General features: G+C 29.1%; 1 protein-coding gene across 5 annotated transcripts in view; it reads right to left on the bottom strand.

Annotated features, from left to right (window-relative positions):
* The window catches only part of LOC111618835 (BRCA2-interacting transcriptional repressor EMSY-like), a 77,576-nt gene that overhangs the window by 45,924 nt on the left and 19,021 nt on the right, over window positions 1-12,631 (bottom strand). For 4 of the 5 annotated variants that reach the window (XM_023360432.1, XM_023360430.1, XM_023360434.1 and 1 more), the window contains exons 2-4: window positions 10,428-10,488; window positions 1,590-1,689; window positions 1,443-1,517 (exon numbers count right to left, since the gene is read on the bottom strand). In XM_023360432.1, the coding sequence (XP_023216200.1) occupies window positions 1,443-1,517; window positions 1,590-1,689; window positions 10,428-10,488 (236 nt within the window). Of the gene's footprint in view, window positions 1-1,442; window positions 1,518-1,589; window positions 1,690-10,427; window positions 10,489-11,601; window positions 11,729-12,631 lie in introns of those variants that run through there. The other variant, XM_023360433.1, reaches the window with a different exon arrangement.

Below are 12,631 nucleotides of genomic sequence, written 5' to 3'. Positions count from 1 at the left end.
GGCTGATTGAAAGGTTTTCTTCCATAAAATTAATCGATTCTACACTAATCCGACTCAACATTTCCAAAATACGTATATTTTTTCGTAGTTTTATAGGAATCGTAATTATAGGGACCGTAATTATAGGGGGGGTCGACTGTAATGCATTAGAAAATATCCACATTGTTTTTTTGTGAAAATTTTGTTATATAGCAATACTAAGTTCTTACAATGGCAGTACAGACTCTCTATGAGATATAGTTTAGTTTAAACATTGACCAATCAGTTGTAGTATGCATGTTTGTGGTTAAAATTGCTGCTCTGTCTTCTATTTATACGAAAGTACAGTGCATAGTGATATGATTTGTGGGTTGACTTCTTCAGTCCCCAAAAATCATATTATACTTAACATAAGCAGATTTGCTGCAGTGAATACCATATACTATATTCTATAGCATCAACATAATAAATTTATTAATAAAAAGATTGTCTAAATGTATTTCTATAACCAAAACAATAAAATCATTAAATAAATTTATCATAATTCTGGATAACCCACAGGCAATCATTAATGAAGTGACTGTCAAAAGATTTTACTTTAGTATATGATAATCCTTTCTGCCTACCAAAACATTTATTAAAACTCTTCATTAACTGAAATTCATAGCACTGAGGTCTCCCTATAATACTCAATTGGTTTCTTTAGGCTATAATTTATTTATCCATTCAAAGATTCTTTGCGAAACCATCATTTTATTAATTAGAAAATTAAAAAAATGGTTACGTGTATGGGTTCTAAAAACAGAATTTTCTAATGACACACAGAAGTTTCTGAACTGATAAACTGTGTTTAAAAGAAAGAGAATTAAGTTGAATATATTGCAAATACTTTCTGACACACTATCATAATATACATGAAAAAATATAATTTTTAAGAATAATATTTCAAAATTAAATCACTCATTTTTTTATACTGCAATTAAGAATTTATAGATACATTATTAAAAAAATTCACTAGCTTAATGTATGAGTTGTATTTTATCAAAATGTTAACATCTTTGAAAGTATTGTGTAATGCTTCATCATCAAATACTTTAAGTCAAAAACTAAATGATAAGATTTTGAATGTGTTAATGTATTAAGATGGTATTACTTCTTGACTATTGTAAATCAAACTTGGCCTGTTTATTATATGGATATTTATGTAGTATGATTTCAATTATATTAATATAATACATTTTATCATCTTTGCAAAGTTATAATGATATTATCTATGCTTTTCACTTAAAATTTTTGAATGGTTTAATGACTTGCATAAGCTGTTCTGCTGGTATTTGACTGTCATGTGAATCTTAAATCATGAATCATATTATGGCCATCATTAATATATACATATAAAAACATTAAATCTTAAAAAAATAGTAAATAAAACACTAAATTAATGGAAAAAATTACTAACTTACCGATCGGCAATAGTATTTAAACGCTCATCATTAACTGCTCTTCTAATTTCAGCTCTATGTCTTTCCAATGATATGCTTAATAGAAATTTAAATAATTTTATTATTATTTTTTAAAGGTATTCAAAATTCAATAAGAAGTTTACCAACCTTAAAACTGTAGAAAGTTCTTGTAACAATTTTTTCTTATCTTTCGTCAATTCTCCTTGAGCTCTAAAAGCTGACACAATAGCAGCATATGCTTCTAATTCTAAATAAATATATAATAATAAAATTATTTCAAAAAGAAAGAATTTTTAATTAATATGCTATAAATAATTAAGAAATGTAATAACCAAATATTTATTATTGACATCATCACAATGCCAGCTGCAATTTTTCGTCAAAATGCACTCAATTTTAGTAGTGTATTACCCCTGTACTGTACATTATACATTTCCTGTTAACAATGGAGTCGTGCCAATCATCTATCTAACTCCAGGAGAAAATTCTTTAATTGAAGATAACGTAATTTTCAGTCCAAACCGGAAGTTCATATATCAGGTCCTCCTGCCCTAAGATTCTCATATCAGGTCTCAACTTTCATCTATGTAACTCTGTTCTCGAGATTAAGAAAGGAGGAAAAACAGACATAGATGTCAGTGGGAATTTACAAGTCTACAAATTTTTGAAAATTGCAGCCCAATAATCTTTAGAAATAAACTAAATTATAATTTAGATCTGTTAATGACTAAAATCTGAGATGTCATAACTATTAGGATGGTGCAAAAATATTTGCGGTTTTCATTATTTTAAACTTTTAGGCTTATTTTGGGCTAAAATTTTATTTAATTATGTCTAATTATGAATTAATGTAATATACCATTTTAAAGCACAAAGCATCCTCTACTGATTTATTTTAATGGTTTTGTTTTCATGTTTATTCTTGTTTATTTATACTGTCAAATTAAAAAAAAAAAAAAACAAATTTGAGCAATTTTATTGTATGAGTTCAAAATGGAACATAAACTGTAAAAACTGCATGCACTATCAACCAAGCATTTGGCCAGAGGACAATCAGTGAACATACATCAGAACATTGGTTCCAAAATTTTATAATGGAGACAAGAGTGTTGAAGATGAGGAAGGTTGTAGATGTCCTTCTGTGATTGATGACAACCAATTGACAGACATTATTGAAGCAGATCCCACAAAACAACTTGAGAGGTTGCAGAAGAGCTAAATGTTAACTATTCAATAGTAGTTCGACATTTGCACCAAACAGGAATATCAAAAACTTGCCATTATGAAATCTGCTCCATGCTTCTTTTGTGCAACAAAATAAACTGTTTATGACTTCAGCGATTGTGGAGCATTGATTTTTGTTGTTTTTGTTCAAGTGTGTGGTACCCAAGCATTGAGTTTCTGAACCTTGCCATTGAGTGAATGTGGTTCACCACAGTTTTTTGATCACGTCCATCTGCCCCGCCAATTCTCTGGTCATTTGATGTGGATTTTCACGAAGTTGATTCAATTGCTCTTCGTTGAACTCAATTGGTCAACCAGTGTGCAATGCATCCTTGAGGTCAAAATTTTCAATTTTGAAGTGCGAAAACCAATGGTGGGCAGTACTTTGAGGTATTGCTCTTTCTCCATACAGAATTCAATGCTCCACAATTGCCAAAGTCATAAACAACAATGATTGTTAAAATGAAATGTCAAGTGGACTAAACTGAGCATTTTCGACACCATTTGCTTTTTGTATTTAATTGAAATGAACTGTTTCTTGATCACATTGTGACATGTGACGAGAAACAGATTCTGTATGACAATGGCATTCCGTGCAGCAGCTGGACCAAGATGAACCACCAAAACACTTTCCCAACCAAAGCTGCACCAAAAGAAGGTTATGGTCACTGTTTGGTGGTTGGCAAATGAAATTATTCACAACAACTTCTTAAATCCTGGTGAAACTATCACAGTAGAGAAGCATTGTCAGGAAATTAACAACATGTACCGAAAACTGAAAAGTTTATGTCAATCAAAACAGACGAATTCTTCTCCATGACAATGCCCAACCACACATTTCACAAATGACTCCGCAGAAATTGAATGAACTGGGCTATATGAAATTCTACCTCACCTAGCTTACTCACCAGACTTCTCTCCAACTGACTATCACTTTTTCAAACATTTTGACAACTTTCTGCAAGAGAAAGTTTTCAACATCCAGCAATCCAAAATGCCTTTAAAGAATTTATTAGTTCCAGGACTTCCAAACTCTATGCTACTGGAATAAATAGAGTTGTTACATGTTGGCAAAAATGTGTAGATTTGAATGATTCTTATTTCAATAAATAAACTTTATTCTAAGCTGAGATATACTGTTTTAAAATTAATGGTTGAAACTGGAATTATTTTTGCACCAATGCAATATTACATATTAGATTTCATCAAATAATGGTACAGCTCATTTTTTCAAATAGTTGATTGTAATAATCAACCGATAATTAATAATTCGTTCATTAATATTATAATGAAATATTTTACTACAGATGTGTTACAATAAAGTATCAATGATTATAACAGAAGTGGAATATTCTACATTAAATCAGAAAAAAAGTATGAATATTTCTTTGTCTCTTTGTTGTTAATAATTTCTTTGATATATATTTTAATATCTTTTAAACAGTAATATACAATAAAATTATATGAACTTAAAGCAAACGAGTCTATATATAGCAAACATAGCTTCAACTTGTGAACTAATAAAAACAAAGAGAAACAAAAGTAAATGAAGCAATGGCTTCTTAATTTTAGAAATTTAACTAATTTATCCTTCTGTGTAAAATCTATCAATGTCAAGTATTAAGTACTGGGGTTGGATGTCACGCCAACAGTTATCTCAATCAAAACTTCTTCCAAAACTTCAGACTATGAGGCGTTAAATATAATTAAAAATAATTTTACGTCAAAAGCGCTCGCAAGAATAAATTATTTTTAATTATATTTAACGCCTCATAGTCTGAAGTTTTGGAAGAAGTTCTATCAATGTCATAGACACATTGAAGCATTTAAAATATTCTTTTAAAGACCTACTTCATATCTCCTGGGTTTAATGATAGACAAATCTTAATCCTACAGTAACTCAATATCTGGGATCGTGACTGACTATTCTCCAATGAACAGAAATGCATTCTGGGTTTCTTTTAGTGATGGGATGATATCAAAATTTCTCCGATTCCAATTCTGCTGAAAACTCCCAATTCAATTCCAATTCTTTTGAATACTTTCTAAAGTTTATCTTAGAAAAATTAACAATTTACATTACAAGCATGGTACATTCATTAATTAATAAACAACTTATTTAATGATCACAGCAAATGTTGGAAGCAAATTTCATTGACTATAAATGCATCAAAAATATTTGTTTTGAATGAATTCTAATATTTAAAAAGTGTATGTGTGTTGAATTTCTTACATTCTAACAAAAATATTTTAAATTTTAGTAAAATTAATGACAAAATATGCACTTTGTCATCCAATGATTATCTTTACTTCCCACAAAGAATATGTCCATTTATTTAAAATGTTCTAGATAAAAGTATTTATATAAATTTTATCTATTTTATGCAAAGCATCTGCTTTTTAGAGTATCTATTAACACAAGCAGGCAAATAAAAATATAAAACTATAAAATAGTGAAACCTTTCCATAAAAAAACTTGCAAGACCAAAAAAACTGTCCATTATAGAAAGGCGCAGTCAAAAGAGGTTTTGGGTTTTGTAAAAATTACTTTTGAATGAAGGTAATTTTTTCAAAACCCATTTACAAAAACATGCTTTAAATTAAAGATATATCAAGTAAACATTTACTAATCATTAAACATACTAATCGTCTAGTGGTGATTAATTCTCCAATAACTGCAGTAGTCAGTAAATAATCATTCTATTAGAAAAAACTTTATTACTTTTTAAATTTTAATATTAATAGTCATTATTACATCTTACTGATTAATTTTCTGTGCTCTCTAACTATTTTGAAAAAATTTTTTATTGTTATTATATTGTCAATAATTTCTCACTTATTTGTTACATACATTGCACTTGAAAGAATATCTGATCTGTAAAAATAACTGCAGCATAAATCAATTAATTTATCAATTAACAATGGAAAAAAAAATTGCTAGAAAAATTAGTCATTGAACCAATTTGCATTAGTATAGAACGGCCAAGTAAGGTACAGTAACACCTCGACTTATGCGAACCCGGAGTTACACGATTTTCAAATCTCGTCGATTCGTCTTTTGTTTGAGCACCACGCAACTCTTGATTACTCACTTCCCCCATACTATTGTTCGGCTTACATGTTTGGACGTGTCGCGCCAAATCGACACATAGCTATAATTTATTTTGTGTTATTTATTTCTGTGTTTGTTATATCTATGGAGATTTGAGAGACTCTATGTGGTGATTTCTTGTAACCGTGAGCGAATCAAAAGGCGAGATAAGATTAACGAGAACATTTATTAGCTTACATACATCCGACTCGGATTTTACACAAATTGCGAAATTATACCCCGACTTACACGAATTCGACTTACGCGGTTATCGCTCGATCCCATCTATCGCGTAAGTTCGGGGTATTACTGTATATAATCCAATATTCCAAATTAGAGAAGAAGATAAAACATTATCTTGAATCAGAGTCAATAATATGTATTTACTGTATTAATTTTGATTATACTAATAAGAGGACCATCACCCCTTGCCTTCCTTGAACTGTTTAAAAACTTGATTTTTTAATATGTTATAGTACATTTATCCAACTAATACATGGAAAAGTAACTCTTGCCAATGTGCAAGAATTTGCAAGATATCAATGATTAAGATTTTACGTTTTGGTTCATACCAAGTTCATAAAAACAAATTATGGGCAAGTGTAGTTGAATCTTTCCACCTCTCTTCTTTTGAACTTTTTTTATACAGCAATCTTTTCCTGTGTTATGCAATCTTGTGAATTAAAATATATATTAGGCCAAAAACACATCATTTTATATAACCATTCGAAAGGATGCAATTAAAATTCACTTGTGTTTTTTGTATCAACTATTGCAGTAAAATTTTGCCAAAACCATCCATTTCTCCCATTGTTATGGTGTCTTCAACTCAAGGTTCTAATGCGTCTAAATTTTCAGCCTCTTCAACAGGTAAGCATGTTATTTTTATAACTAATAACTTTTCTTGTGGACATTATGAATCTTATAATTGTCAAAGATAACTTTTGATTTAGACATTGACTTTAAAAGAATATGCCTGCTTGGTTATCTATTTATTTCTTTCATTTTTTTAAATAAATTTTTAAAATATTTTATCTAGGATTACTTAAATACAGCTGTCCCACTCTAGAAAAAAATTTATGTAAAGCAAATTCAAAATCTTGCACATTTCTGAGAACATCATCAACAATAACATAACTCAAGCCTATATGATTTGGTAGAAATCTTTCAAATTATATACAGTAGAGCATCAATTATCCGAACGTCGATCAATCGAAACGTCAATTAACCGAAAGCATTCCAGTCGGCAAATTTAAATTTCCGCTAGTGCTGTGGCACTGCAATATTTGGTTATGTCTTGGGCTACTTCAATATTATTTTTGTTGGTGTGTGTGTTTTAACTGGCAGCACTGATGTGAACACAAGAGGGTACTTAATTAAGGATGCACCAGGATTTGAACAAATTTAAACCTGGGATAGGTTAATATATTTTTTCGTACATAATCGGTTATCCAAAAAATTGATTATGTAAACAACCCCAGTCCCAAATTGTTTTGGATAATCAATGCTCTACTGTATTACCTTATTGTTTTCTGTTAATCTTGAGTAATTCCATACTTTTTTCTCACTTAGTTTAATTTTGTATACTGAACTTAAGTCTTTCAAAGTAATTACAGCTTATGAAGTAACAAAAGAAACTAGTGATGGGACGGTTAATTGATATGGGAGTCAGAAAAATTGGGCATTTTCTGGTAATCAGAATCAAGCAAATCTCATCATGATCTCTGATTCTTAGAACGACTCTTCCACATTTAATAAGAAAGTTAATTATTTATTTCAGTCGAAAATAAAACTCTTTTAAATTACGATGTTAACAATTAAGTATTAGTTTATTGGAAACTTTCATGCTGACAAAATACTAAATTAATGTAAAGTATTCAAAATTTGAATACTTTACATTAATTTTCTAAATATATATCAATAAAAAAAATCTAGTTTGTTACATTTCATCATAATTATTTGTCTAAAATGATGAATAAATCTAATAAATTGGGCTATATTACTACTACTATTAATAATTAAATGCTAAGTAATTTGGTGTAGAGAGAGAAATTAGGCATCATCTGTTATTAAATTTAATAATTATAATTAATATTTATTAATTAATTTGGAAGGTTCTGGAAGAAAAGAATTGGCCCAAAGCAAAACTCAAACCCTCATCTGTCAATTACTGTGTGGATGCACTGCCAGTTATGCCAACCACACCTCTGTCCTATCTTCACTTCCAGAACGATTAATTCAGATATAACCATACTGATTACTCATGATACTGACTGGAGATACCAGTATGGTTATATCTAAATTAATAATTCTGGAATCAAAGTTCAGACAAAGGTCCAGGTAATGTGTAAACTGGCAATGCATCTGCGTGGCAAACAGCAGTTGTGAATTCGAGCCCCACTCCAAGCCAATTCTTTTCTTCCAGAACCTTTCAAATTAATTAATAAATATTAATTATAATTATTAAATTTAATAAGCAATGGTGCCTAATACCGACCTCTAGGTGAAATTACTTAACATTTAATTATTAATAGTAGCAGTAATGTAGACCAATCTAGTCCAACAATTATTTGGCTTTAATATAACTATTGGGCTTACAGATACTTAAATTTATATTATATTTTAGACAATGTTAAGTCAGAGATTTGTTGAAAGATCATGAATATGACCACATATACAAAACGTTACTTTTAATAAAATTATTAAATATTTCTGAACTTTGTTATCTGAATGGAAAATTTGATTGGCATGTTTAGCACTATATTTGGTTTATCAGCCAAATTTAAATTTTGGAAATTTGTTTTTGAAAAATTCTGATCGGACAACATTAAAAGAAAATAACAAAAAATAATTTAAATAGTTTAATATGTGAATTCTGCTATCAAAGTGACAAAATTCATACACAGTTAAATCTGTTGATCTCAAACATGTTTATCTCGAAATTTATTCTCCCCCCTGCATTTTCAGACTAAAGTCAATATATTTTCTATGTTTATCTCAAATAATTTTTTCCCAAAGCCACAATATCTCAAACTATGAAATGAAGTGTCAATTATAAATTCAAAGCTCAGCAATAATATATTTTGACAGCATAAATTATAGTTGAGAAATGTCTCTTGCAACACAATACATAGTTGCACATAATGCTGATTTTCTTTGATTGGCTACGAGTAAGTTTTCCAAGTTCCTGACATTTTGAAAACTGGGAATCGAGAACAAGAAATCGTATTTTCTGAGAATTCTTAAGAATTTCTAAAATAATCTTTTATATTTAATTTTCATTGAGGATCTGTAATAATGGCTAAGCTTCTTTCATACATTATTTTCAGATCTGGCTTCAAATGTAATTTGATTATGTTTTCATTGAGTAAATGCCAACTGAGTTTTTCGAAATAGTTTAAATTACTAAGTAATAACTTGTACTATTAATGCATTTGTTACACATTATTATATAAGATAACATCATAATTTTATTCAAGAATTACAAAAAACTTTGATTTAAAAAAAGTTCAGTTAATTCAAACCCAAATAATTTGAAGTCGTGTGTTTTTTTGGTCCCTTGAGTTTTGAAATAAGAAGTTTCTACTATACATCACAATTGTCAGTTGCAAACAAACTGATTGAATATGGTTGGTAGTATTTGTGGAAATGATTCATTGTGGAGAACAGAAACAGTTTGTGTTTACACAGAGAAATATTTATTTTCACAACCCAAGATTTGACTAAAATGCTATACTAAGGTAAGCTACCTTAGATTTCTTTAGTTAGTTTACCTGAAGATGACTTTGTAGTCAAATCCTGGGTTGTGAAAATAAATATTTTTCTGTGTAAATACAAACTTTTTTCTGTTCTCCATGATCAAATGTGCTTGATTTACAAGAACCAAAATTAGCTGGTCATGTGTTATCTGATTCTGGTGTCGCACATGCATTTTTGGTGGTGTGTAACTTTGTAACACAATGTAAGTTTACATAGCAATAAATAAGAAAAATGTTTAAAAGATACATTGTGAGTAGTATGTTTATTTCCCATTGTGAGTATTACTGGGTTGTACAAGCTGATTTTTCTGCTTTACCGACCAACTTTTCTCAGGATTTGGGAAAGAAAATGAAAAAAATATCTGAGAATGGGTGGAAAGGAGTTTCCACCCTGAAACCTTAGCTATGAGTTTGGCGTGCATCTTATTGGTTGAAGAAAGACAGGCATCAGAAACTATTAACAAACTATTTCTTTTAAGGTATGTCAAAAATGTTCTATTTATAATTTATACCTAATACAGGTATCTACTGTACTTGATATTGTATTAGTAAAATATCATACCTCCAATCAAACCTATTATTATTTACTGTGGGAATCTCTATATCTCAAAACCTGTCTATCTTGAATTTTTTTCTTGTTCCCATAAAATTCAAGACAGACAGGCTCAACTGTACTAAACTCATAGAAAAGTTCAATATTGTGTGATCAAATATTTCTTGATAAAACTTTAAAAACCTTGTCATAAATCTGTGAAAACACAATGTTAACGTACTTAATTTAGTTGCACTTTTTAATATCAGAAAACAGTAAACTTTAGACATAAATTATAAATTTACTAAGTATAAAAATAGCCTTGCAATAATACAGAAAAATAAAAAAGTTATGCTAGTTTATATATACAGAAAACGTACCCAATTTACGAAGTATTCTTTTGCATTCATCTCTACTGAAATCTAGCAGCATTGGCCACATCTAGATTAAGNAAAGTGAAGAGCAGTCAAGCACTTCCTACCACTGTAGACACTTTAGTTCAAATTTTCGGCTATAGGTTCCTTATATCAAAACATTCAAAATTTCATCCTCTATAATCCCCCAAATTTTTAAAATGTCATTCTGATACACCCTGTATAGCTATATATCTCTTAATTCTGAAAAAATGTATTAATTTTTTTTGTTTTGATGGCATGACTGCCAACTATTCAGTGGAATTTGTCAACATTAAAGGGTGAGACACCCCTTTAAATCCCCCAGTGGCTTCACCCCTGCCCATACACCAATCACATCCCAGGATAGTGAAAAAAAGAAGGAAAAAGTGAGAGAGACATATTATTACAGTCATTTCTCTTGCAGTGTGTTTTTCTTTGTGTAAATACAAGCAGCATATGCAATTAATTTTATGTTAGACTGTATTTTATATATTATAACTGGAAAATAGTAAACAAATATAATTTTAATATTTTTAAAATGTATTTTAATTACCATTAGTTAATACAAAGTAATGATAAATCTCTACATTTATACATACAGTAAACAAACAGTGATTTTTTGATTTTAATTTCATCTTGATAACTAATATATATTCACTAATAAAACTAAAAAGTTTAAGTTCTGAGCTAAGAAAATGCAATGTAATGCACTAATCGTTCAGCCATAAAAAAAATTATAGATCAATATTTCAAGCCAGCATTTCAGTAAAACCCATCAAATGCATCCTGGCAATTATATTTTATTGTTTACGATTACTGAGGAGATAGCAAACTCCTTTATTAGAAGCATATATAAATTAATACGATAACTATTCTTTTTGAGTTAGAAGCATAAATTAATATTTTTTACAGAATATTTTTTAACACATAAATTTATATGTTTCTTAATGTTTTTAAATGTTTATTTTAACTAAAGTTTCCAGGTACTTGGGGATAAAATCTGGAACAAAATGAATTATTCCCAAAAGATACTGGAATGCTTCAATTCCAGGATATGCAATACATGCACACTGACTGTCATTGATAGAAATACATATAAAATATGAAAAAAGATAAAGATATCTCATTGTAAAAACAGTTTTTAGAAAAAAGATCTCACGTCACTAGTTGACAATTCTGGAAAACCGAAACATCTTCGATTAAGTATTCCTTCATATAATTTTTTCAAGCTTATCTACACCCTTTTTTAGATTATCTTTCTCTCAAAGATCTTTTTTTTTTTTACCACATTTCACAAAATATAAACAGTTCCAAACATATCGTTTCAAAAATGCCTGCAAACAAATATTATATAATTTTTAATTTTATACTTTTTACTTATTATATTTTATTTTGTTGTATTTTACATGTCTTGATAGGGGTTCTACTGTTAATTAGGGGAAGAAAATCTATTGGCACAAGACTTTTTCTATTCATTTGAAACATCATCACTGCAGAGCAGCTGCACTGAGCAAGATTACTATTTTCGAATAATTCGTTACTAATGCATTTAACTCGTTTGACTTTACAAAATTAATAACAATAATAAAGTAGCAATGAATTTTAATTTGTTTAACTGTCGTTATAAATTGTATATTTTGTAACTTTGAAAGATTGCTTTATTTTTATATACAGTATATTTTAACTGTTGTTAAGAATAAATGATAAAAAAATATAGTAATTTTAATAAATTGACAATTTTTATTATCATCTAATATTAGCATTCATCTTTTTAAAATATGTGCACATGAAACATTTCAAAATGGAGAAAATCTCTCTGATGCAAAGAGAACAAACAGTAAGTGCAGCATTATTGTGGAAGCTTACAGACATATTTATCACTTGTTTAATTATCCACAACTATAAAAGTGTAATAATTAGTTATATTGCACAGTGGTTTCATTGTGTAATTAAGAATTTCCTTACTACAAAAGTTCTAAATGCAAAAGAAAATATTCACACTCAACAACTATCAAGCAACAAATGCACCTATAGGTGTTGCAACAATGGCACATTTGTTTCTCTCTTCTTATTTTTACGTATTGTAAGTATCTACAGTAGAGCATCGATTATCCGACCCCCGATCAACCGCCACATCTGTTAACCGAGTGCATTCTAGTCGGCAAATTCAAATGTCCGCTACTGATGTA

The sequence above is a fragment of the Centruroides sculpturatus genome, unplaced genomic scaffold (genome assembly GCF_000671375.1).
Source record: "Centruroides sculpturatus isolate CEXI.00-Female unplaced genomic scaffold, Cexi_2.0 scaffold13, whole genome shotgun sequence".
NCBI lineage: Eukaryota > Metazoa > Arthropoda > Arachnida > Scorpiones > Buthidae > Centruroides > Centruroides sculpturatus.
The sequence above is the reverse complement of the archived record's forward strand: the minus strand, read 5'-3'. Positions and strand labels throughout refer to the sequence as shown.